The 26878-nt window shown below is 53.7% G+C and overlaps 2 protein-coding genes across 3 annotated transcripts; one reads left to right on the top strand and one right to left on the bottom strand.

Moving 5' to 3' along the window:
• Positions 1–758: 758 nt before the first annotated feature.
• On the bottom strand, positions 759–7217 carry BATF2 (basic leucine zipper ATF-like transcription factor 2). Of its 2 annotated transcripts, none has more exons than XM_028118278.2 (3): positions 7061–7217; positions 5642–5743; positions 759–2635 (listed from the first exon to the last, which is right to left on the bottom strand). In XM_028118278.2, the coding sequence occupies exons 1-3, from the start codon at positions 7097–7099 to the stop codon at positions 1949–1951; spliced, it is 828 nt and encodes a 275-aa protein (XP_027974079.1). In that variant the 5' UTR covers positions 7100–7217; the 3' UTR covers positions 759–1948. The 2 variants fall into 2 exon arrangements, with proteins under 2 accessions (XP_027974079.1, XP_027974080.1); XM_028118279.2 differs by having other exon boundaries at positions 759–2632.
• Positions 7218–20616: 13399 nt separating this feature from the next.
• Positions 20617–26667, top strand: ARL2 (ARF like GTPase 2). The gene is made up of 5 exons (XM_028118277.2): positions 20617–20739; positions 23553–23663; positions 23762–23924; positions 25420–25500; positions 26213–26667. Exons 1-5 carry the CDS (start codon positions 20675–20677, stop codon positions 26345–26347), a joined length of 555 nt encoding a protein of 184 aa, XP_027974078.1. The 5' UTR covers positions 20617–20674; the 3' UTR covers positions 26348–26667.
• Positions 26668–26878: the final 211 nt, after the last annotated feature.

Raw genomic sequence — 26878 nt, 5'->3', positions numbered from 1 at the left:
ATTTTTGAGTTTTGAGCTCAAGGTAGGGTTTTAACTCCTTGGGTCACATCTATGAGTACATGCCAGCCCCTTCAAGCAGGGCTTATGGGAGGAATATGGGGTAGGTGGAAGGCAGGATCGTCTGTGTTTAAGTGCTCCTGATGTTGCATCAAGTCTGTGCCACTTCCTAGTTATGTGTCCTTGGGCTGGTTACTTAACACTCCCAGGCCTCAGTTTCCCCTTCTGAACAGTGGGAATAATATCCATACCTACCTCACAGAGTTACTGGAGGCATATTAGAGGCATAACCTGGAGTTAACCCAAGTAAAACACAGCACAGTATCTGACTATATTTAGGGTATATGGACACAAGCCAGACCACAATATCCTCACAAACACACACTCCGCTCCTCGTTGAGTCCTGGTCTATGGTGCATTATATCAGCTCTTGTTCCAGACTCCAGCTGGCCTCCAATCAAAAGCACCTTGGCTTTCCTCCCACCAGTCTGCTCTCCATGAACCTGTGGTGACCCTGGCTCTGGCACCACCAACAGTCCTGCAACCATCACACCAGGCCTAGCTGTGTGGTCCTGGGCAAGTTCAGCCTGTCTCTGGGTCTCAGCTTCCTCATTTTCGATATGAGGAGGGGGTTAGATTGGGAGGTCCCTGAGGGATTGCCCACCCCTAAACTCTAGACTATTACCTCTTCTTTCAAAGGCCCTTCAGCTTCAACCATGCCGAGTACAATCAGAGCTTTAAAGAATGGGCCAACGCAAAAAGAATTGGAAAACATTTTAATTTATTTACCATAACATGTGTGCCGAGATTTGTGCTCAGCATCCTGGAGTGTGTTAAATACTAGCATAGTGTCTGTTTATATGTGCGTGAAAATCTGGGTGAAGATGGGGCGCCTGGGTGGCTCAGTCAGTTAAGTGGCTGCCTTTGGCTCAGGTCATGATCCCAGGGCCCTGGGATCGAGCCCCACATCGGGCTCCCTGCTCGTTGGGGAGCCTGCTTCTCCCTCTCCCTCTGCCTGTCTCTCTGCCTAGTTGTGCTCTCTGTCTATCTCTCTGTCAAATAAATAAATAAAATCTTAAAAAAAAAAAAGAAAAAGAAAATCTGGGTGAAGAATTGGGGTTTCTCATCTCAGGCCCCTCACAGAGCTTGTCCTGAGTCTGAGTGAGAACCCACACCCACCCACCCCCAACCCCTACCCCAGCAGATACTGCAGCTGAGCTCCTGCTTGGGAGAGGCAGGGAGCTATCTGGGAATAGCCTGGGGAGCTGACCCTGGAGAATCTCCCAGAGGTCTTGGTATGGCTACAGGTTCCCCTCCTGCAGAAATCCCTGGGGGGACTGTTCCAGGCTTCTCCCCAACTCCAACCCACAGGTTCAGTTCCTTGGCACTGAAAACACTGCTAGGGAAGAAGAAGTCCACTTCTGGGCTCCTGCTTGGCCTCTCCCTATCCCTCTAGGACTCTGGACTAGCCCCAGCTAGGTTGAGGTTTCAGGAACTGCAGGGCTCCCCCACAAACCAGAAGAAAGAGCTCCTTCCCGTTCCCAGCACATAAACCTCACACCAGCCCCCAGTTTCTAGGACTTCAGCTCCTAGGGTGCCCGGGCCAGGATCCCACCAGGAGAAAGAGGAGCAGATGGTGGTGTTTCAGGTCCCCAAAATGTCTGTGCGACCTTGGGCACATCACATGGCTTCTCTGGCCTCCGTCTCCTTATCTAAAAAAGTGGTGTGATCATCTGGATTTTGCAGAATGACCATGAAGATGAAATACAATAATGGCGGTGACAGGGCCTGGCAGTGCTGGGCAGCAGTGATGACGTTCTCCTCCTGGTGAAATGCTGGGCCAGCTGGTCAGCCAAGAAAGGGAACCGCCAATGGTAAGGGAGGAGATGCCAGTGTGCTGAGGTTGCTACTTCAGTCCAAGGAAGGGGCTAGCTCGGCTCGCAGGGATGGGTTAGAAGTGGACTTGAGCAGAGGAGAGCAGGGGGAAAGCCAAGACTGGGTGGGGGCTGGGATCCACACCCAGCCCTTGCTGATCTGCTGCCGATAAGGCCGCGGGCTTGTACTCCCCACCCTGCAGGCAGGCCAGCCCCAGGGCAGTTGAGAGGCTGTCAGGTGAGGACCCCAGCTTCCCTCTGGTGGGGTGCTCCATCACAAGGGGCTGTAGAGGGGTGGGCTGGGCTGGGGGACTGGGCAGGAGGGTGTCGAGCTTGGAGGAAGGCCTTGGCAGGCTGGATCCAGTGAGCGAGGCTGACTGGACAGGGCTGGGGCACAGTTGGGCAGGAGATGCGGTGACCTGAGTGGAGTCAAGGGACAGAGAAGGCAGAGGGGACAGGGGGAGGCCAGGTGAACTATGAGGCTGTGGATCTGGAGAGAGCCGGTGAGCCGAGGGAGAAGAGACTGAGGTCTGAAACAGGCCCAGCTGCTCCTGGCAGCCATGTTGTCCATGGAGCATGGAGTCCGGGGGCCGCTCGGTCTGGCCCGAGCAGCCAGGGGTCACTGGAGCCAACCAGGTGGCAGAGTCCATGAGGCACAGGCGTTCATGCGCTTGCAGGGTCCGGCTCCACCACACCAGCTCCGCCTGCAGGGCCTGGATCTCCCTCCGCAGCAGATGGTTGTGTTTCTCCAGGGTCTCGTGCTGCTGGGGACAGAAGCAGATGGATGGGGGAGGGGACGTCAGCCAGCATGAGTCGTGTACCCCGTCCCTAGCGTCCTTAACTTAGAGGGAAAGGTATATTGCCAACGAAATGTCTCCGCGAGGGCCCCTTGGCTCCTCTCTGGCCGGCTCTCCACAACCACCCAGCCCCTCTTGCCCATTCCACTCCTACTGGGGCTCCGATTGGCCTGCTCTTCATCCTCACCACCGGTCCCGTGGGCCAGCTGGTCTCCACCAGCCGGCCACCTCCACTCACTTGAGAACTCCACCAGTATCCTGACTGGGGCGCCCCTGAAACCTCCCTGTTCTCCTGGCCCAGAGGAACAGTTTGGCAATTACGGGATCAACTGTACATTCAAGTTCAAGTCCTTTAAAGGCTCCCACGCCTCCCTGTGCACCGTGGCCCCAGCTCACACCTCCAGCTTTATCTCTCTGACTTCTCCTGCTCCCCTTAACTTCCTCTCCCTCCAGTGGACTCTGCTTCCTCACCACATTACCTGTCTCCTCTGCCTGCACACTCTTCCAGTACCTCCTCCCCTGGGCTAATCCCGACATGGCCTTCTCACGACAGCTTGGAGGTCATTCTGTTTTGCACACTTCTAGGCTGCTCCATGCCCCTGTCAGATCTCCCTAGTGCCCAGAACTGACTCACGGAGGCACTGTGGGAGGAGCCTCGGGTAGTGTTTCAGAGGGTGGCAGCATCGGAATGTTGTATTCGGCACCCCCGAATCAGCATCTGGTAGGTTCTGTTCTGCTGGACTCTGAGTTCTGAGAACCTACTGATAGCGTGCAGTTCTAAACGACCCTTTATAGTGACAGCAATGAAAGAGCTTTCTTTCCACAGCTCCTAAGGCTGAGTGACTTCCTCTGGTTCCCTCCCCTACCTCATCCCTTTTGTGGACAATTTTTATTTATCTTTTATTTATTTTCTTTTTTTCATTGATTTGAAAGAGAGAGAGACTGCGTGAGCAGGGGGAGGGGCAGAGACAGAAGCTCAAGCTGACTCCTTGCTGAGCACAGGGCCCTACTGGCCCCACGCGGGCTCCACTTGGGGCTCGATCTCATGACCCGTGAGATCATGACCTGAGCTGAAACCAAGAACCGGACACTTAACCCACCGAGCCACCCAGGCGTCCCTTTTGTGGACAGTTTTTAAAAGGAGAAGCCACAAGGGTGTTTTACATAAAAAATGTTGCTGAGAGCATGAACTCAAAATGCTAACAGGCCTCAAAACCACTAGCAGCCCTACTTCCAGGCTGGTCTCTGCATGTGGAATGATATTTTTAAAACATGGCATTAGGTCACCTCTCACCTAAATTCTCCAAAGGCTTCAATTCACCTCCAGAAACTGAGTCATTTGCTGGTTCACTCCTTCGTTCCCGCACCATCTCTAGGCCGCTCACGTGTTACCTCCTCAGGGAAGGCTTCCCCAGTTAGGTTTCCGTCACCCCACCCTCCCCGCTCCCTTGCCTCTGCCCTGCTGTATTTGGCCCCACAGCGCTTATCACCAGCTGACATCCCCAATCCCCCATGGATAATTTATTTGTCTGTCTGGCTCCCCCATGAAAATATGAGCCCTGGAGAGGGTGGGGTAGGTTTTTGTCTGCTGGGTTCGCAGCTGTATCGCCGATGCTGAGAAATGTACCTGTCACATGGAAGACACTCAATAGGCCTTCTTAGAAGGAGTGAACACATGAATGCATGAAGTCTCTACCCTGCCAGGCGGGCACCATCCTGGTCCTCACTCACACATGCCCACGCCAGCACTATTTCATTTGCTGGCATGCCTTTTCCTACCTTCATCCGTTTGGAAAACTCCTATGCATCTTTCAAGACCAGCTCAGACTCCATCTCCATTATCACCCTGATGCCACTGGCTATGTGTTGCCCCACCTTTGTGCTCCTAGAGCACTTTATTCTGACTCTATCATCTGCTCCACAGGGCACGACCGAGTTCCTTCTGTTTGTCGGGCACTGCTCCAGGTGATGGGGAAACAGCAGGGGACAAAATAGTTCCCTGCCTTCATGGTGCTCCTAGTCTGGTGAAGGAGACGAGCAATAGACCTCAAATATGTAAGTTCAGGGCTAACAAGAAGAATAGAGAAGAGTAACAGGTAGCCGGCTCTTTAGATCATGTGGTTTAGAAAGGCCCTTCGGAGGAGGTGACATTTAAACCAAACAACCGGAAAGAAGTGAGGATCTAGCTGGACTGTGGTCTGAGGCTAGAGAGAACAGTCTCTGCAGAGCCCCTGGGCTGGATGTGGGTGGTCATCGAAGGAACAGGGAGAACAGGGTGTGGGGTGTTAGGGGAGGAAACAGCACAGGGCCTTTGGTAGGCAGGGCTGTAGAATTTCACTCAGCACTATAAGAACTAAGGTGTAAGCATTTTTCCCAAGGGCCAGGTCCTCAGCCCAGCTCTGAATCCTTTCCCTGGGATGGAACCGGTGATGTCCTTTCTCTCTGCCACAGAGGAAGAAGAAAAGCTCCAAGGGTCAGCTTACCATCCAGGGTCAAATTACCATGCAAGGTTAAGAGGCAAGTACAGTGGAGCCCTCCCAGACCCCACTGGGCTCCTTTGCCTCCTTTAGTCTCCACAAGGGTCCTGCCAGAGGGGGATTATGGTCCCCGTTTTTGGATGAGGTCAGTGAAGCTCAGCGAAGGAAGTGACTTGTAGCTATGAGTGCCACGGCTGGCACTCTAAAGCAGCCCATCTTAACCCTGAACGAGTTTCTCATAGGGTGAGTGTTTGTCTCCTCTCCCTAGATCTGGAGCACCTCAGGGGCAGGGCTGCGCTGCGGACACAACTTTGTGTCCCCAGAGCCCAGTGCATGTCTGGCACAGTTTGTACTTAGCACCTCTCTCAAGCTCAGGCAACCTGGAAACATACAGCAGTGGAGGGAGAGCCACTCACAGGCATGGAGGTAGGGATGGAGGAGAGGTGGCCAGGCCAGGAGAGTGGAGTCAGGGTAGGGAAAGGAAGGCATCCCCCACCTGGTGCAGGGCGTCCGCCTTGTCCGTGTGCTTCTGCCGGCTGCGCTGGGCGGCTGCGCGGTTCTTCTGCTTCTTCTTCAGCCTCTGACACTCCTCGGGGTCCTGCAGGGTGTGAGGCAGAGGGCTCAGGGGTCCCGGCAGGGGCTTGCACCCTCTGTCCAGGCCATCTGTAAAGCCACACTCTCCACGATCCAATTCCCCAAGAGTCTCCTGTCTCCTAGAGGCCCCCTCTGGCTTTCTGGGCACCCACACACGGCATCGCTCGCAGGTACACCTTGTTGGAACACCTGCCTCACCCACACGGCCTGCTTACAGCTCACAATGGGGGAGGATGAATGGAGAAGCCCAAAGCCTCAGTTAGAATGCAGACAGAATGGACTTCACACCTACACTCTACTTAGCAGCCATCCTGCTTTGGGCAAATCGCTCCCTTCTGGAGCCCCGCTGCCTCATCTGTACAAGGGCCACAAAGCAGGCTTTGTGAGCTTCACCAGCAATGGCAGGACCAGGGTCCGATTCGGCTCTGTGAGCCCAGGCCCAGCCCAGGCCCAAAGCTGATATTCAGTGCCTCACAGATATTTATTGAGCACCTACTGTGTGCCAGGCACCGAGTGAGGGGGACAAAACAGCAAATCAAGCAGGCAAAAATCCCTGCCCTCAAGTTGCTGACATTCTAGTGTGGCAGCAACCTGGAAGGAATGCATGAGTGGACCCAAAGCTTCCCAGCAGTGCCCCTCCCCCTCCCCTGGACCCCCCCCTTAGGGGCTCCGTGAAACTTACACAAAGTATTTAACCCCAATGCCCCATGTTTTGGAAGGTCGGGCAAGAGAGAATGTTGGAGACCCCGTAGCCCAAATCCCCCTTCCCCTAGGTCACTCTGGGAGTGCGTTCTGACTGTAGGGAGCTCAGACAGGACCCAAGACCCTGCCCTCCCTGGCTGAGAACTCCATGTTGCTCAGTTCATGGTCACAAGAGGCCCATCGCAGGTTCTGGGAGGGCCAAGAGACTGGAGCCTGGGGGAAAGACCTGCACTTGACAGAAGGAGATAGGCTTCTGGTACTTGGGTCCTGGGAGAGGAGCAGGGCCTCCAAGGGGAGCCATGCCGCCGGAGAATTTGGGGAGGGAAGAGAATGCTCCCATAAGGGCAATGAGGGGAGGGTGGGTGTGGAGACAGCACTCTTCAGAAGCCGTGTTCTAAAACGGGAGCCTGGCTCTGCACTATGAGAGCAGGAAAGCCCTCACTTCAATCCCCTGGGGAAACTGAAGCCCAGAGAGGGGATATGTGGGTCCCACGGTCACACCGCCCGTAAGCACAGAGCTGGGACTAGAAGCTCTGGCCATGTCCCTCCCTGCCTAGGAACTGGGGACGCTTGGCCATATTCCCCGTCTCATCCCCTGTCCCTGGTTCCCTGTACTCACCGTCCTGGTCAGCAGCCCACTGCCCCCACAGAGGTGCATGGCTTAGGCAGGGGGCGGGCAGAGGCTCAGTTCGGGTGTCCCTCTGCCACTGTGACCTCCCAGTGCCCTCTGGGGGCCCAAGGAAGTGGCAGCTCTTTAAATCCCCGGTGACCACTCCGCCCCCAGCAAACCAAGTTTCAGTTTCTTCTAAAGCCACTGGCTGCTCAGAATCCCTGGCTCGGGTTGGCTCACGTGGCTGGAATTTCCTAACATGAACTGGCCTTCCGGTTGGGTCCCTTTTCTGGAAGGAGAGTGACGGCAACAGAGGGTGGCCAGAGGAGGGGACACCAGAAGTCTGTTATTGGGGAGGGGGTTGTGGGGGAGGGAGGGCAGGCGGCCAGGCACAGAGCCAAGAGGCGAAGGCAATGGGGAGCCGAGGGCTCATGTGCGACACGGGAGAGTCTCTGGGGGCCGGAACTGCCGGTGTCCAGGTTCGCTGCCCACCTCTGGCCCGTGGGAGCTGCGCAGCTTTGAGAACGTGATTCATCCTTGCTGATCTTAGTTTCCTCATCTCTAGCGGGTGTAGGGGGATGGGACAAGTAGCTTCTCACAGCTTCACGGAGGAACCAAGCAAGATAATACAACCACCCCCAAACCCTCTGAGACCGATGTTGAGGCAAGTGTGCAAAAATAAGCAATGGCCCTTAAATAGGAGAACAGATGGATAAATTACTGTGTTTTCATTCAACAGACCACGCAGAAGTAGAGGGAGCGGTGTCTAGCGGTTAGGAGAACAGCCTCCAAGCTATGTGACTTGGGGACATAATTTCACCTTTCTGGGGCGCCTGGGGGGCTCAGCTGATTAAGCGTCTGCCTTCGGCTCAGGTCATGATCTCGAGGTCCTGGGATCAAGGCTCCTTGCTCAGGGGAGCCTGCTTCTCCCTCTTCCTCTGCCTGCCGCTCCCCCTGCTTGTGCTCTCTTGCTCTCGCTCTCTCTCTCAAATAAATAAATACAATCTTAAAAAAATAATTTCACCTTTCTGTGCCTTTGTTTTCAAATCTATAAAGGGCGGATAAAAATAATTCTGTCAGGAATGTGAAATGAGGTGAGGCGGGCAAGGCACCTGCAACCGTGCCTGGTACAGAGGAAGAGTTCGACAAATACTTGCAACTATGATCTGCTGGGCGATTCAGAGCTGCACTGAGCATTGTGCCTGAGAGTCCGTCACGTCCAGTTGTTTGAAAATCACAAGCTGCAACAAGATCCGAACAACACCATTTTTGTAAGGTTTAATCATATGGATACGCATATATGCAATAAAAGTATAAAAATGTGCATGGGAATGAGAAACATGAAATTCAGAATGTGGTGGCATGGGTGCACTGACACACAGGGATTTAGTTGTGTCTGTGGTGTTCTGTGGCTTAAAAACTCTGATAATATTATCTACATGTTGGGGTACACCTGTTTCCTTTTTTTTTTTTTGTCAGAGAGAGAGAGAGAGAGAGAGAGAGGCAGACAGAGGGAGTAGCAGGTGTCCCACTGAGCAAGGATCCCGATGCAGGACTCGACCCCAGAACCTTGGCATCATGACCCGAGCTGAAGGTACACACTTAACCGATGAGCCACCCAGGCGTTCCTGAAGTGTTTCCTAATAAATACTTCTATTAAAGACTTAGCAAACCCAGAAGCCTCAGGCAAACCAGCATGGTTGTTGTATCTCTAAGGGAGACCGTGCACGGAAGGGACATCTGTCTGGGGGACAGAGGAGCCAGGAACCCCGGTCGGAGAACAGCATAGCAACTGATGTGCGGTGCCCAGGGTCCCATGGTCTGGTTACTAGAGCACCTCGGGATTGTTTCTGAGTCCTGAGGGCTCAAGGCTGATGGTGTGGGATCACAAGAATGGCAAATAGCGTAGATGTGATCTTCTGATAGGTAATGGTGTCCTGCAATGCGGTGTTGAGGGGTTCACAGCTGCCTCCCAGCTTCTTAGAAAAGAGCAGGGCAGATGAGTCACAGCACCTGCCGTGCTGTGATTGATTAGTGATGTCTGCCTTAAGCGGGGCTGGGGGAATGGCCACCCCCTGCTCTGCCTAGAATTGGGCATGAAACCAGTCTGGGCTTTGGAGTCAGACGCGACTCTGATACTTGGCACTCAAAGGTTGATGACCTGCAGCCTCAACGTTGTCATACGTACGCTGTGGATGACAATGAGATCATACCTATTTTACAAAGTTGCTTTGAAGATGGAAAGGAATGAGCTGAGAAGAAAGCTCTCTGCATATGGGAAAGTGCTATCCCCCTAGAATCCATTCCCCCTGGTGAGATTTGTGGGAACCCAGGATTAATGAATCTTAATTTTAAATGCTCAGGCCGGTGGGATGGGTATGACAGCTGGGCCTGGCCCTCCTTGCTTGAAAGGGGTCGGGGAGCAGAGGCTGAAGTGGGGCACCCCATGCAGGGAGGCTGCCTCGATGACTCTGGATGATTTTTGTTCCTCAGAAACCAAGAGGGCCAGGTCGTCTTGCCTGAGGCGGGCACCTAAGGGACTCATTAAGCCAGTCCATGAGCTCCACAGGGAAGGATCTGGAGAAGCCACACACGTGATGTAACCAAGGGAAAAAAAATCTGCAGGGCAGGGGGGGCAGTGGCTAGGGCCCAATCGTTCCCCACCTCGGCCCCCAGCCCCAGACCTGGACCCCAGTCTTTCCCTCTGCAGACCCTAGCTTTGGGTGGAAAGGAGACAGTCAGCAAGTGTGCCTGTGGCCTCTCTCAGGAGGCCACAGCCCTGGAGGAAGTTTGAAGAAGGCAGTGTTTATGGCTGGCTCTCCCTAAGGCGTGTCAGGGATGAGGGACACAGAATGGGTAATGTTTAACCACGAATGGCTGTGCGTGGCTTCCCCAAGAGGTGGACGCCCTCCCAGGCCAGCAGGGCAGGCTTCAGGGTCCTCCAGGGCAACCTCCCACTTAGAAGGGGGAAGGGACTAATGCCCAGAGAGCCCAGGTGGACTGGAGGGAGGGGGCAGAGCTGGAGGGAGGACACATCTCTCTCCTCTGAGCCCTGAGTCCTCGTCCACGGCCAGGGCGGGAGGTCTTGATCCTCTAGTTCAAAGCCTGCAGGCCCTGCGAGGGGAGGCTGGAAGGCCTCCCCACACCAGAGCTACAGAGTGAGCTCTTGGGCAACGGGGTCGTTTCCTGTCTTACTCTCCAAAGTATCAAACACTGCCTCCACATAAGGGGTGATCAATTGATGAATGAAAGAATGCAAGTCCCGCAGACAGCTTGCCTGAAACCCCAAAAGCTTCCTGGACGAGTAAAGAAACTTCTGCCTTACTCATTCCCACAGGACCTGCCTTGGATTCCTGGGGGGGGGGGGTCTCTCCTCAACCAACCTCCTCGTTTTACCAGCGAGGAAACTGAAGCACAGGGAGGATACAGTCACACAGTTGGTTTGGGAGGAGCCCTGTCCCAGTTCCTTCCCACACCTTCCGGGCTTGGAGAGATGCTGGGGGTCTCCAGTTGTCCAGGAATGAGGACCCTCTGTCTAGGTCTCCCCAACCGCCCACCGTGTGCACCCCTCAGTTGAGGCCTGGTCTTCTCAGGATAGCAGAGAAAGAGGCCAAGTGGCTGCAGATGGGGCTGAGGCTGGCTATCGACTTCCCACTTGCAACTGTGCATGGACCTGCGTGGGAGCGAAGCCTCGGCCCACACCAGTTCACACCCCACCCAGGGTGTGAGACACACACCCAGCACATCAGCTGGCAAGGCGGGGTGGGGCGTCCGTGGCAGCAGAGGGCACTTCCTACTGGGGAGATCAGAGAAGGCCCTCCAAAGAAGAAACTCTTTAGCAAGGACATTGAAGGATGGGCAGGCTCCATCCTGGGGCCTGGAACTTGATCTCGGGCAAGTCACTTAACTCTTTCTGCCTCTTTTGTAAAGTGGGCATAATAATATAAGGATTTGATGAAGTCATATATGTAAAGGGCTTAGCACAGTGTCTGGCACATAAACATCGGTTCAAATTTTAATAAGGCACTCAATAAATAAATACCTGAGAAATTTTTGTTCACATAACCAAAGGCTTGTATTTTAGTTATTATTATGTATTTTAAGAAAAAAATGGTGGAGGGGCACCTGGGTGGCTCAGTCGGTTAAGCATCTGCCTTCGGCTCAGAACACGATCCCAGAATGGGAGTCTTGGGATGGAGCCCCATGTTGGGCTCCCTGCACAGCGGGAAGTCTGCTTCTGCCCCTCCCCCTGCTCCTTCTCTCTCTCTCTCAAATAAAAAAATCTTTAAAAAAAAGAAAAAGGGGCGCCTGGGTGGCTCAGTTGGTTAAGCAACTGCCTTCGGCTCAGGTCATGATCCTGGAGTCCCGGGATCGAGTCCCGCATCGGGCTCCCTGCTCAGCAGGGAGTCTGCTTCTCCCTCTGACCCTCTTCCCTCTCGTGCTCTCTGGCTCTCATTCTCTCTCTCAAATAAATAAATAAAATCTTTAAAAAAAATTAAAAATTAAAAATTAAAAAAAAATTAAAAAAAGAAAAAAATGGAGTACATGAGGGATGAGATTTTTTTTTCCTAATGAAATACCTTTTTAGTGGAAAAAAAAAGTGTTGCTGTCCACGTGTAAGCAGCACTTAATATTTGATGTCAGTTGCTCAAAATTTCTCATGCTTATAAAGGAGTATTAATAACAGATGGGAAATTAGGATTCTCTGGATTCTTAGTTTTCCGAATGATCTAACTCAAGCGTAAGTCACTGGCAAGTCTAGAGGGTAACAGCTTTAGGCACAGCTGGATCATGATGCCCAAACCATGTCATCAGGAGCAAGTGTCTCACCCTCACTCTTCTAGAAAGATGACCACGAGGAGGGTGCATCCCACCCCTGCCACTTTCCCAGAGGTTCCCACAAAGGGCCAGGACTTGGTTTGGCTTAAGTCATGTGGCTATTCCTGACATCAGTCACTGCGGCCAGGAGATAAAGTAAGATAGGCCAGGCAGGGGTCTTAGGCCCATCCTGGAGCTCAAGAGAAGGGGTCAGCCCTGTTTTAACCCTAGGGACTATGGGTGAGGGAAGGGCAACCCCCATAGGGCTGTTGGCAGGAGAGGGTAACAGATACTGGGCTGACGCCACCACCTTGGCTCAGACTCAGACATGAGGAAGCTGCTGCTAGAGATGCATCCCTTGGTAGAGTCACATTCCCCAGATGGGATGGACTCCATGCCCCCACGTCTGACACCAACCCTGCACCCTCTCTTTCCTTTGCTTCACAGGGACCCGTGGGTGGAAAAGCGGAGGGCTGCTGAGGGAAAGATTCCAAGTGAACCGAATGCTGGGCAGGGACTAGGGCAACGACATCGTGGGGACTCCCCAGGGCCGAGGGAGGAAAAGACTCACTTTCACTTCAGCACAGCACCCTGTGAACACTCATCCCAGCTGCAATCTGCAAATAGCCCGGCTTCCCAGGAACTGGGTGACTTCACCAGGGCTCAGTGACGCTATCACTGCTCACCTGTCAGTGGGAGCTGGGGCAGGGTGTCCAGCCCTCGTCCTGCTGGGCCCTCTGCTGCCCCCAAAGCTTTGTGCTTCTGATTTTCTGTTCCCTGAACATATACCTCTTTCCCAGAAACGGACTCAAACTTTTGGGAGTGGGCAGGTAGTGTAAATAATCAACAGCTGAGCGCTAGAGTCAGCAAACCTCCCAGGGCTTCGCAGGGTGTGGCCCTGGTGACCGCAGCTCCTGGATTTTCCAGGTGGTCCAAGTCCCAGACAGGCTAGGGTTCAAATCCCTGCTCTGCCACGTCCAGCTGTGTGACCTTAGACATGGCCCCATGGTTTCTCTGGGCCTCAGTTTCCTTGTCTGTAAAATGGGGATAATAGCCTTGCTTTGCCAGCACTGTCATGATGACGGAAACCACGGATGGAAAGCAGTCACCAGGGGCGCCTGGGTGGCTCAGCGGGTTAAGTGTCTGACTCTTGATTTCGGCTCAGGTCATGATCTCAGGGTCCTGGGATTGAGCACCTCGTTGGGCTCTGTGCTCGGTGTGGAGTCTGCTTGAGATTCTCTCTCTCCCTCTCTTTCCCTCTGCCCCTCCCCCTGCCTACCTTCTCTCTCTCAAAATGAATGAAAAGAAAATGTTAAAGAAAAAAAAAGAGAGAGAGAGAGAAAGCAAGCAAGCAGTCACCAGCAAGTTCCTTCTTGTCCCAGTGTCCCTGGCTGGCTCTCCCTTGTCACATCTCCTCTGTCTGCTGCACATAGCAGAGAGGCCCATGCTGGGGACCCTGCTAAGATCCTAGACACTAGAGAGGAAGGGCTGTCACCCTGGCCTTTGAGGGAGCCTCTCCACTCCCCAAATGGCTCTCCCTCATTTTGTCTTTGGTGTTGGACACCAGGAAGGCCTTGCTCTGAGGCTAGTGGAGGAAGGTCATAAGCCAGAGCCTGGAGGGCTGAAGTGGGGTGGGATATACAAGCCCAACTCAGCGTGGCCAGTGTCCCCCAAGCAAGAGACAAGAGAGCACTTGCCTTCCCATCCCAAGTACTGTACCAAGGGCGCCAAGAGCTTTGGCAAGGCAGCTTGGTCATAAGTCGTGGTCAGAAGATTCTGGAGATTGTCCATCCAGTCTCCTTGCTTTATGGGTGGGGAAAGTAAGGTTCGGCGAGAGAAGGGGACTTGGCCAGGTGCAAGGACATGGCAGAATCCGGCTGACAGGTTTTGCCACAGCCCCAGCAGGCTTTTTTTTTTTTTTTAAAGATTTTGTTTATTCATTGACAGAGAGAGAGAGAGAGCGAGAAACAGAGCACAAGCAGGGGGAGCTGCAGGCTGCAGAGGGAGAGGGAGAAGCAGGCTTCCCGCGGAGCAGGGAGCCCGATGCGGGGCTCGATCCCAGGACCCTGGGATCAAGACCTGAGCCGAAGGCAGATGCTTAACGACTGACCCACCTAGGCGCCCCCCCCCGCCGCCCCCCAGCAGGCTTTTACCATCGTGCTCCTCTTGATCCAGCTCATGGCTTCTGGCTCTGGAGCAGAAATAATGAGGACACAGAGCACCCTCAGGAGGATGGGGAACGTTCCTCCTTCCTGTGGCGGAAACCCGCTGTGGGTCTGCAGGGGAAAGACTGCTGACCCACGGTGAAGTACCCATGAGGATGGGGCCTCCCACAGGTCCCGGGCCGGGGGTCCTGAAGCTGAAGGGGGTCCCCACGCAGAAGAAAGCCTAGGAAAGGGTCCCAGGAAAACTGGATCTACAGGCAGCTCACGTGCTACCAGGCACAGGGCCTCGGGCAGCCTTGTGCCCTCTCTGGGGCTCAGTTTTCTCATATGTAACGTGAAAGAATGTGACAACTCACCTTTCAGGGCCCCTTTTGCTGTGGCTGGAGGCTGGGGCTGGCCTGAGGCCTTCTGGGAGATGGACACCTTGCAGCCTCAGGAGTCTGTGCCATTTGAGAGAACAGAGGGGGCTTTCTATCAGACAAGGGGACACTGAACTGAGGGTGGGTACATGGGCTCGGGAGGCCTGGGCCCTCTCCTGGTACTGTCACCTGTCTGACTCCCACTCTAGGCCTCAGCTCCCCGGGTGCCCAGGTGATGCCCTTTTCAGTGTGGGCCACTCTGGGAATTGGCCCCTGTGGGATCTCGGCCGCCAAGGTCTGGAGGCCGAGAAGCCTAAGTGGTTAAGAATAAGGCCGACAGGGCTCAGTTGCTTTCTGGCTGAGTGAGTTGCTAGGAAGCAGTTAACAGACCCTCTGCCTCTGTCCCCTTTACTCAACAGATATTTACTGAGCATCCACCACGTGGCAGGCCCTGCTCTAGGTGCTGGGAGACATCTGATTAAAGAAAAAAAAAATATATGGGCGCCCGAGTGGCTCAGTGGGTTAAGTATCTGCCTTGGCTCAGGTCGTGATCCCAGGGTCCGAGCTGGGCTCTCTGCTCAGCAGGGAGTCTGCTCATCCCTCTTCCTCTGCCCTCCCCCCTCCACCCCCCACTCATGCTCTCTCTCTCTCTCAAATAAATATTTTTTTTAAGTTTAAAAAAAAAAAAATCCAGATTCAACACCAGAGGTGGATAATCTGGGAGGGGGAGATGGAGGAAGGTTGTCCAAAGATACCAACTTCCAGTTGCAAGATAACTAAGTCCTGGGGACGTAATGTGTGACCCCAGGCCCGTGGCTAACAGAGCCGCACGAGGTTTAGGAAAGTTAAGAGAATGAATCCCAAGAGTTCTCATCACAAGGAGAATTTTTTCCTTTTTTTTCTCCTTTTCTTTACTGTATTTACATGAGAAGATGGATATTAGCTAAACCTATTGCAGCAATCATTTCACCACATTCGTAAATCAAACCATCACGCTGTACACCTTAAACTTATACAGTGACGTAGGTCAATTATTTTACAATAAAACTGGGGGAAAGAAATCCAGATCCCTGCCCTTTGGAGCTTCCGTCCAAGGGTGGATGGAGGGGTGGGGGAAGATAAATGTAACAACGTAAGGGAATTATAGAGGCTGCAGAAGGCCTTAAAGTGTCATGTAAAGGATTTAGGGAATGTGAGTGGGGGATTAAGGGGTTTCAAATATAAACAGCACAGTCAGGGTGGGCCTCAGTGAGACATTTGAATAACACCAAAAAAAATTTTTTTTTGAGACATTGGGTGTTTGAGCAAAGAATTGAAGAGAGGCAGGTGACCCGGGAGTGTGGGTTAGGGGCAGTGGGAATGTGCCCATGTGTTGGGGGATTGGTAGGGGCAGGGGGAGGAGTAGGTGATGGGGGGAGAGAGCCTCGTGGGCCATTCATACAGGCCTTATGAGCTGCTGGAGACCTTGGGCTCTAACTCTGGGAGATACAGGGAGCACCCAGCAGACAGGGGAGGGCTTTGAGCAGAGGAGGGACAAAATCTGAGCACAGGATAAAAACGTCCCTCTGCCTTGGGGAGAAGGAACAGGAATATGGTGGGAGGGAGAGGCTGTGGTAGTGATGGGGCGGGTGGAGCTCCTTCGTCAAGTAAGGAGAAGAGCGGAACCTGCCTCTCAGGTTGCTGAGGTAAGGCGTAGCCACTGTGCACCCCGCCAGGCGCCATGGCAACGAGAAGCCCACAGGCACGGGTGAGGTGAATGTGTTTGTTGGAAGAGCTCAGGTTCTCAAGTCCCTTCCCCACTCCTAAGGTTCTGGAAAAGCCTGAGGATGTCATGTGCCCTTGGATGGATGACAAAGGTGTGTGTAAACAGCTCGTTTTGTCATCCGTAAGTTGGAGAAGATACCTCCTCTCCCTCCCACATGAGGCAGCTGGGCTAAGGACTGGAATGAGTATGCATGAACACTCTGGCTGGCCCTGTGAGGCATTCGGCTGTGGCCGGCACCTCGTACACACCCACTGAGGACAGGGGCTTTTCCTGGATCCTTACGGCTTACAGGAAGATCAGGGGTGGGAGTACTAGAACAGACCCGGGCAGAACTGTGGTCTGGAGGTTGTGGCCGTTCCAGGGATTAGGTTGCACACTCAAACTTCCAGTTCTTTGTTTACTGATTAGTAGGGCAAAGCCTACACTTGGGTATGCTGCCACCAAGTGCTGGTTGGTGCTTCTGTCATATGCTGGTGCTCCACAGATGTGTCTCACCAGAGAAAAACAGACTTCCTTTTATCAAAACTGTAACTTTAAACAATGTCCATGAACATTATACTTTAGAAGAATCAAATAGAAAATTCATCTAGGGCAAATAAATAAATAGGATACTTAGGTATGGTTCTTGCCAGTGCTTAATGACCAGCAATTTGATTAAGGCAGGGTCTTTTCCCCGGCTTGCTGTTGTTCCAGGATAAAAAGAGTTGTCACTTTTCTTTTATGATTATAAAGGTGATACATGAAATGTATTGCTGACTCAAAAAGGCTACACCACTTACAATTAAAATTATAATGCAAAAATTTCCTCCCCAGACATTGGGTAAACACGCATGCCTTTTTAAAAGGCATCTAGGGGCGCCTGGGTGGCTCAGTTGGTTGAGCATCTGCCTTTGGCTCAGGTCGTGATCCCAGGGCCCTGGGATCGAGTCCCACATGAGCCTCCCTGCTCTGTGGGGGGCCTGCTTCTCCCTCTGCCTCTGTCACTCATGAATAAATAAATAAAATCTTAAAAAAAAAAGGCATCTAGAACTCTGTCCTCAAGTTACAATCCACTTATTTAGCCTCCAGAAACTCTCCCTTCAACAGCAGGTTTCACAGCTGACAGGATTTGGTATTTCAATTTCCCGATTCTCTCTCGTGAATATATACATATTCACAGTTATATATAGCTACAGCTCTATAATCTTTCCAGTTTTCTCCCAAAGGTATTCCCTAAAGATTTTACTTCCTTAAGAGCACGCTTTCTTCCTTTCAATGAGGCAAATGAAAATACTGCCTGCCACTCACTAGGCCCCTGCACTTGTCTTTAAAAGCCCTCTGCCCCTCCCCCCCGTCTAGATTTCTAGCTATAGGCAATTATTATTTTTTTAAGATTTTTATTTATTATTTATTTTAGACAGAGAGCAAGAGAGAGAACATGCGAGGTGGGGGGCAGAGGAGGAGGGAGAGGGAAAGAATCTCAAGCAGACTATATGCTGAGATCATGACAGGAACCCAAGCCAATTGTCCATGCTTAACCGACTGAACCACTGAGGCGCCCCCAAGCAATTATTATTCAAAAGTTAAATACAGGGCCGCCTGGGTGGCTCAGTCGGTTACGTGTCTGCCTTGGGCGCAGGTCATGATCCCAGGGTCCTGGGATCGAGTCCCGCATCGGGCTCCTTGCTCAGCGGGGAGTCTGCTTCTCCCTCTGCCTGCCGCTCCCCCTGCTTGTGCTCACTCTCTCTCTCTCTCTCTCTGACAAATAAATGAGTAAAATCTTAAAAAAAAAAAAAAGGAAGGTTAAATACAGTTACAGCCTGGACTGCTATTTCACAGAGCTTCCAGTGTTTTTTGTTGTTTTTTTATTGATATCCATTATAATCCCACCCTGTGGCCCGTGGGAAGCTGCAACAGCTTGCACAGGGCAGGGCTTTCATCCTGACATTTAAACAAGGATTTCAGTACTAGTGGTAGTCATAAAGTAAAACAATCCAGATGTGCTTAAGGTAATGGTTTTAAGTTTCCCTCAAACCTACTCCAGAGCTAACAGTCGAATTGCAGTGATTTTCAAACTTTCATGACTAGGACTCTAAGAAGTACACATGTACATATAAATATCTGGATTTGGGGGGCGCCTGGGTGGCTCAGTTGGTTAAGCAAATGCCTTTGGCTCAGGTCATGATTCTGGAGTCCCAAGATGGAGTCCCGCATCAGGCTCCTCGCACAGCAGGGAGTCTGCTTCTCCCTCTGACCCTCTCCCCTCTCATGCTCTCTCTCAACTCTCTCAAATTTTTTAATAAAATCTTTTAAAATAAATAAATAAATATCTGGATTTTCCGACAAACATGACTTACCTTTACTCCACGGGTAAAGGCAGCGATATTGTCTAGTGTCTTCATTCCATGTAATTTTTTTGCTAATGCTGCTAGGTTGAACCATATGAAACTGACATCTTTGTAGTCAAAATGGTAAAATATGGGCGATTTCATATGGTTCAACTAATTTGTGACACTAAAGTAGTTTCACATTCTGCTTAATGGGCTGCATCCTGCAGGGAAACATTGTTTCATGGGTCATTGTTTTTACTGTTATTTTTAATATTAAAATGGCATTGAAAATGTTTTTTTCTTTTCTTTTTTTTCAAAGATTTCATTTATTTCTTTACTTGAGAGAGCAGGAATGAGAGAGAGAGAGAGAGAGATCATATGAGAGGGGTAAGGGTCAGAGGGAGAAGCAGACTCCCTGCTGAGCAGGGAGCCCGACGTGGGACCCGATCCCGGGACTCCGGGACCATGACCTGAGCTGAAGGCAGTCGCCCAACCGACTGAGCCACCAGGCGCCCCCAAAAATGTGTGTTTTTTTTTTCACTTAACATGGCATGACATCTTTCCATGCAGGTACATTATGCTTCATCTCGCCCTTCTCAAAATCTTCATGGGATCCACCGCATAGGTGTATCCCAGCTTAGGTAACTGATCCCCACTGAAGGCACTTAGATTTTTTTCCCAATGTTTTGTTGTTCCAAACCCTGCCACAGTGAACTTCCTTGTCAAAAACGTTCACGTGCTGGTGCTGGGATTTCTGTCGCATAGACTCAGGGAGGCAGGATGGCAGGCATCATGTGGTCTTAGTTGTGTCTCAAAAGCCTTTGAATAGGAGTCAGGCTCACTTTCTTCCCTTGCATGTGCTTGGTGGAGGGTAAACTGTACTGACCCAGGGGGCTCAGCCAGGCACCCTGTTCTGTCCAGCCCTCATCTGTCCACAACCTTCTTCTGCAGGACTGGAAGCTCAGGCTTGCTCCAGACTTCTCCCTCTCTAGACCAACACTACGGAGAGCCCCTAAAAAATAGGGCATTTTACTGTCAACCAGACCTGAGTTTCAACTGCTGCCCAAGCTCCTTTTAAATCCTCTGGACTTCACTGTCACATCTGCAAAAAGGCAACAAACCTCCCCAGGTTGGTGGGAGGATGAAGTAGAAAACGTGGAGTGCTTTATAAACAATTCACAGAAATCAGCCATTATCTTCGGCTGGTGAGGGACTGTTCTTTCCCAAGCAGCAGAAAGAGCCCTCTGTGTGTCGTCTACTCACATTTACCCTGGTAGTTGGCTGGGGGGTAGGGCTCAATGTAAGACAGTAAGCTTAGCTCCCCCTTCTGAGTTTACAATTTACCTAGTCCCTGCCCTCATTTTCTTCACTTCTTCAGGACTTGAGCGCTGAGGTAAAGAACCAAACTCTTGGACAAAGTCATTCATTCAACAACAAATATTTATTGAGTACCTACTATATGCCAGACACGGTGTAAGCATCATGTGCACCTCAATATTCTCACTGCCAAAATGAAAAACAGTGCTTCTCAACGGAGAAACGATGGGCATCCTGGGCGGGACAATTCCTTGCGCGGGTCGGCCCCCTACCTTCAAAACGACAGGGACCGTACCTTGCAATTGGGACAACCCCAAAATGTCCCCGCACGTTTCGAAACGGCCCCTAGGGGGCATTTTCGCCCGCGATGAAGAATCTCCGGCCCACCCTCGACGAGTCCAGGAGACAGGGAAACGGGGAGGCCCTCTAACTGGCAGGTTGAGGATGATGCCGAGGTCCACGACGAGCCGTATCTGGACCATGTTTCCGGGGAACGGGGCCCCGGAACGAGCTTGTAAACCTCCTTGGGGCTCTGGATTTCGACTCCTGAGTCAGAACTCCTGCTTCCTATGTAGCCAAGACACAACCGGGTTTCCGTTCCCAGCCGAGCCTAGGTTCCTGGGGAGGAAGGAATGGCGGTGCCCTCGTCCCCCAAACCCTCGGGAAGCGAAGGGTTAACGCTGGTGGCCCCGCAGAAGCCCCCAGCGCCGCTAGAGGGACCATCTCAGCTGCACCTCAGGGCGGCTTCGCGGTCACGTGAGAGGAGGGCGGGACCAAACGAGAGGCCGGCCAATAGGCTGCGCTGTCGGTGGGCGTGATAGCCAATAGGAGCAGGGAGAGGGGTCCCGGGACTAGGAAGAAACGGCGGCCGGGAGGGGACTACAGGGACCATGGGGCTTCTGACCATTCTGAAGAAGATGAAGCAGAAAGAGCGGGAGCTGCGACTGCTCATGCTGTATCCTCCCGGAGGCCGGAGCAGCGAGGGTAGCGGTGGGGGGGCTCCCCACCGGGCAGGCGGTGCCAGGCGCCCCCTACCGGGCGCGGGGTGCGCGGCCCGCGCGTACCAACTGCCCATTGTGCGTCACGCACGTGGGCCCTACCAATCGCGCCGGCGGGGGGCCGGGAGGAGGCCGTACCACCGGCTCGGGGCGGGGGGGGACTCCGTTTCCAAGGCCAAAGGTGAGGGCCTAAAGGCGCAGCGGCGGGACCGGATGTCCCTATGTAGGGGGGGAGGGGGACCCGGAGGCGACTCGGATGTCACCACCCGTCGGTCTGGCTCGCGCGTGAGGCCGCTGTCCTCCCTGCCTCTGACCTTCCTCCCCCCATCCGAGGGTGTCAGGCCCCGGCCCCGCCCTCAAGGTCGGAATCCCGGGGGCGTGCGGGCCCCGCCCTGCGCTCCTAGGGGAGGCGGGTGTAGACCGCGCGGGGTGTTTTTTCCGTGTGTAGAATTTCTCGGTTGTGACCGCACGGTATCCTCCCCAACCGCGACTGACGGCTTGTAGGCCCGAGGGCCCCACGGACCCTCTGAGTCCCGTTAGCGGGCGCCTGCCCTCTTTCCCCCTTCTCTGTGCCAGGCCCGATCGGGACTCTGCGATCCCAGAGCTGGGCGGGTCTCACCCGGAGCTCCCCTAGCAGGGCAGAGAAGACATTTAAGTGCGCAGATAACTTTATAACATTCACATCATGTCTGTTTTAAAGAGCTCAGAGAAGGGCACAGAGAATTCACGCACCCAATTAAATATTTATTGAGTGCCTACTGTGTGCTCGGCACTGTCCTGGGAGCTGGGGTAAAACGGCAAAACAGATCCTTAACCGTCATGGACGGTCTATAGTGCTGTGGGGAGAAGGACATTAACAAAGTAAATAGGTAAAAGGTATAGGATGCATGAAGAATTCAGTTTAAACAAGGTCAAAGAAGGCCACAATGAGAAAGTGACAGTTGAGTAAAGACTAGGAGGTGAGGGATGAACCATGTAGATACCTGGGGAAATTTGTTTAAGCAAAAGGAACAGCAAGTGCAAGGTCTGGAAGGAGGAACTCAGCTGGTGTGTTAAAGGAATGTCAAGGAGGGCCGTGTGGCTGGAGAGAGTGTGCAAGGAGATTAGGACAGAGCGGGGACAGAAGAGCCACCTCATGTAGGGCCTTTTGGTTCTTGGCTTTTCCTTTAAATGAGAATTGCCGAGGGGCAGCGGGATCAGAGATTAGTTGCCGCACCACAGGCGAGGTGGGATGGTGGCTTGGACTGGGATGGAAGCGGTGGGGTGATGGAAGTTGGGGGACATTCTGACCAGAGGCCCAGCAGGTATCGCTGCTGGATTGGACTCGAGTGTGGGAGGGAGCGTGAAGTCAAGCCTGACTTCTAGGTTTCTGGCCTGAGCAGTGCAAAGAATGAGGAACCACTTGCTGAGTTGGGGCAAGGGGCAGGGAGCAGGTTCAGAAAGATGGGAGCTCAGCGTTTGGCCATGCAAGATGCCTCTGGGACATCCTGTAAGTGTCAGATGGGCAGCTGCATAGAGGGACTGAGTCCAGAGGAGCAGCTGGGTGGGATGTGTACATTTGGAGTCATCAGCATAAAGATGGTATTTGAAGCCTGGTCCTGGGTGAGAGCACTAAGGGGTGAGTGTGGACGGAGGAGAACTGAGGCGTACCTGGGTAAGAGGTCAGGGCGATGGGAACCAGGTAAGGGAGTGGAGGAAGGGGCAGGCCACTCCGTCAGGTGCTTCTGATGGAGAGGAAGCTGGGGGGGCTGAGGACTGCCCAGCCAGAGCACAATGTGAGGTCTTTAGAGACCTTGGCAGGAGAAGTTTCAGGGAAGCAGTGGGAGCAAAAGTCTCATGGGTTCAAGAAAGAGCAGGATGGAAACGGGAGAGGGTGAGTATGGACAGAGGTTTTGAGGAGGTTTGCTATAAAGGGATCAAGAGAGGGTGTGGTTTGCTTCTCCTAAGGTGAGAGAGACACCGGCTTGCAGCTGATGGGAATGATCCAGGGGATGATGGGGTTCGGAGGTGGGGGGGGTATATCGGAGGCAAAGTCTGGGTCTCCGGAGGGCTTTTGTCATCCTCATTCTACTGGTTTGAGTCACCTGGGCCCCCTCCCAGCTGCAAGCCCTCTTAAGTGTTAGAAGGATGGGATTGGGGGGAGGGGGTTCTTTCCAGCTGCTGAACTCCCCCTCACGTCGCAGCAAAGGGTTTGGAACATTCCAGAAAAAGGTGAGGGTGGCTACCTCCAGATACTTACTCTTGCTCTTCCCACTGTCTAGAAGGCTCTTCCCTTAGTCCTTTGGAAAGCTGGCTCCTCCTTGAAGTTTGGGCCTCAGCTCGAGACTCTGAGAGAGTTGCTCGAGCTAAAGAAAGCTCCTGTGGAGGCCCCCTCCGAAAGCCTCTCAGCTGTATTTCTTACACTCCCCAGGAGCTGACGGTGCCTTGTTTCCCATTTGTTTGCGCTCTATCGATTGTCTCCGTACTAGAATAGGAGTTGCACAACGGTGGGGACTTCGGCTCCGGGGTACCCCCAGCCCCAGAAGAGGGCCTGGCACATAGTAAGCATTCACTAAATATTGTAGAGTAAACTAAGGGACCTTTGGTTAGGTAGAGATGAGCACTCTCGATCCTTTCCCATTTAGCGTGGGCCAGTAAATTGTGTGTCAGGCACGGGCTCAACTAATGTGCTACCTGGTGGGAAATGACTCGTTCCCTAAAAGAGGGGCACCGGGATGATGTCACCATCCTGCAGAGCACGGGGACTTCTCCTTAACCTGCCGTGCTCCAGCGGCCTGGACAACGCTGGCAAAACCACCATCCTCAAGAAGTTCAATGGGGAAGACATTGACACCATCTCCCCAACGCTGGGCTTCAACATCAAGACCCTGGAGCACCGAGGGTAAGCAGGGACCCTGAGGTGGGCTGGCCCCGGCGTAGGGCAGGGAGCGCGGGTGAGGGGCCAGGCTGACCCTCTTCGCCACCCCGCTTCCCGCCCAGATTCAAGCTGAACATCTGGGATGTGGGCGGCCAGAAGTCCCTGCGGTCCTACTGGCGGAACTACTTCGAGAGCACAGACGGCCTCATCTGGGTGGTGGACAGTGCTGACCGTCAGCGCATGCAGGACTGCCAACGGGAACTCCAGAGCCTGTTGGTGGAGGAGGTGGGCAGGGCACCGGGCTAAGCAGGGGAAGCCAGGCTTCCAACAGCATCCGGGCCCCGAAACTTGGTGCCCATGCGTGGGTGTGTGAACACCTTCCTCAGCGGATCCCCTTAGGGGCACCTAGGGCGGGGGTCTCCTTCTCCACAGAGCCTCAGCAGGTGCCCAGCACCCTTGGGGAGTCAGAGACCACCTGTACGCTTGGTCCCAGGGAGCCCCACAGTGCTGTGGGCAGGACGTGCTATGAACTGAGACCTGGGTTCATGTCCCTTTGATGTCACTGCTCTTCAGCACCCTGAGCTTTAGGTTCTGCACCTTGAATGGGGCTTTAGGGAGGATGACTCGAGGCCAGTGTGTGAAGCTCTGGGAGGCAGTGGATCCTGGCTCAGGAGTTGGACTCTTTGCTATGTGACCGCAGGCAAGACACTTAACCTCTCTGAACCTCCACGTCCTCATTTCTAAGATGGGCATTAGAATTAGGGTGATCTTATAACTTATTGTCTGGCCCCAAACGCTTTCCTTTAAGTAAAATTTTAAATTTACAGAAAAGTTGCAAAGATAGTGAAGAGATACCCCATATACTTTTCATCGTGCTTCCCCTAATGGTAACATCATACATAACCACCGTGCATTTGTCAAAACTAAGAAGTGAACGTTGGCAAGTTACTCTTAACTACAGATTCTTTTTAGGTTTCACCAGTTTTTCCATTGCTATCCTTTTTCTGTTCCAGGTTTTGATCTGGGTTACTACACTTGCATCTAGTTGAAAATCAGGTCACTTTTAAGAACAAAAGGGGGACTTGTTAATAATTACACAGGGACAACAGACATAAACAGGACTGTTCTGGGCACACAGGGACGCGGTCATCTGGTCTAGCACTAGCCACCTCCAGGGGGTGCCACGCAGGTCCATTGAGATCATGGCTGTCCATGCTCAGCCCTGGCCTGGCACCCCGAGGCCCTTCATCAGGCCCAGATCCACCTACCTACCTGGAGGGACTCCCGGTCAGGAACAACATGTGGAAGTAACTGGAAGCCAAGGCAGAGAGTGAGGCCCGGTAGTGAACGGCGAAAGTGCTACATGACCTTGGAAGAGGGAAAGGTCACTCCCAGCAGACCCTATGGCCCCGGGACGGACGATTGCATTCTTTGTACAGGTCGGGTCATCACATGGGACAGTCTAGAGCCAGAGGGCTCAGGAATCATCTTGTCCATCACCCCCTCCCCATTTATGGAGGAAGAAACTGAGGCATGGAGAAGAGAGGTGCCCGCTGGGCCCCAGCCTAGGGCTCCCTCCCTGCCACCCGCCCCACCCCCATGTATGGCTGGACTCACAGGCCATGTCCACACCGCCTACCCGACTTGGGCCTCTTATACCACCCCGGGGCCTTGCCCTGATTTTCCAGGTTGATCTCTGACCCCACCTGATCTGGGTGATTAGAGGAGGGGCCGGGCTGCCCTCTGAGCCCCCACGCCCCCCACCATTTCTCTCCCCCAGCGCCTGGCTGGAGCCACCCTCCTCATCTTTGCCAACAAGCAAGACCTGCCCGGAGCACTGTCCTCTAACGCCATCCGTGAGGTGAGTCCGGGCCTTAGCATAAGCCCAGGGAGGGAAAGGCGCACGCGTTTCTTGGTTCCCTTATTTTAAAAAGCATGTGTTAGCTCCTCTTGTGTGGCAGGACCTATGGCGGACACCGGAGATTGATGGATAAGGGCTAGTTGTGCCCCACAGGCCGGGGGAAGGCAGACGTGCAAACGTCACCCTACAGGATAGCAGCAGCCAGCCGGTAGTGAGCATGGATGGTGAGCGTGGATGAACCCATCCAGTTCTCACCCCAGCCTCCTGAGGGAGGAGCCATTATGATGGTTCCGCAGATGGCCAAGCAGGTTTAGAGAAGTGAGGTCACTCGGCCAGCGAGCAGACAAGTCAGGATTTCAGGGCAGGCCTGTGGGACCCCAAATTGTATCCTGCCTCCTACTTCGGAGGCAGGATTGTTGTTCTCCTCAGTAAACTGGCCAGCAATCCCCGGCTCCCTGGGCTTTGGGAGGAATGGATGGGAAGACGATTGCTCAGGAGCCCACGTTGCTATGCTGTTACGAAGGGGGGTGTGGCGGTGTACCCGGAGCCCAGGTGCCCCGAGGAGTTGACAGATCCTCAGGGAGACTTCCCCAGGAGACTTCTGAGGGCCCTGGAGGGAGGCACGGATTTCCCCTGGGCCGGGAGGGGGAAGGGGCTGTGAGTGGCAGGGCCCGCGGTCACCGGGGCCCGCCCCCCTCTTCCGCCCTCCCAGGCCCTGGAGCTGGACTCCATCCATAGCCACCACTGGTGCATCCAGGGCTGTAGCGCCGTCACCGGGGAGAACCTCCTACTCGGCATTGACTGGCTCCTGGATGACATTTCCAGCCGCATCTTCACGGCCGACTGAAGCATTCCGGATGCCCCCCACCTCACAGTCCAGCCCCGCCCCCGCCCCCAGCCCTCATCAGGCACCATCCATGGGGGAATGCGAGTCAGCCAGCCTGGCGAACACCCCCAACCCCGCGCCTAAAGCTGCTGCTCTGTGGCCCGCCGGCTCCCGTGGCTGGAGGGCTGCCGCCCTGGCTCCCGACGCAGCCCGCCCGCAGCCGCCCTCCGGAGGGGAGGGAGAGGAGAGGGCCGGGCCCGGGAGGGGGCTGCCTCTGCTGCTACCAAGGCTGTGGGCCTCATCCTTTGCTCAGCCGTGAGAATAAACCGTTCCTTGCCCCAGTTCCTGGTGGAGCCGTTTGTTGCTTCCACAGCTCTCCAAGACCCACCCCCAGGAGCCCGCAGGGTAGCGGGGCACCGAAAGGGACAGATCGTTCCAGTCAGAGGGTTCACTGCTGCTGTGTCACAGGGACACACGAAACGTTACAGAAGCATGGGACAGGGCTGCAACTAATTCCATTTGGAAGAGTCCAGGCAGGCTTCCCGGAGGAAG

This window comes from Eumetopias jubatus, unplaced genomic scaffold, assembly GCF_037043125.1.
Source record: "Eumetopias jubatus isolate StellerSeaLion01/CBP00866 unplaced genomic scaffold, mEumJub1_p1.0 scaffold_13, whole genome shotgun sequence".
NCBI lineage: Eukaryota > Metazoa > Chordata > Mammalia > Carnivora > Otariidae > Eumetopias > Eumetopias jubatus.
The sequence above is the reverse complement of the archived record's forward strand: the minus strand, read 5'-3'. Positions and strand labels throughout refer to the sequence as shown.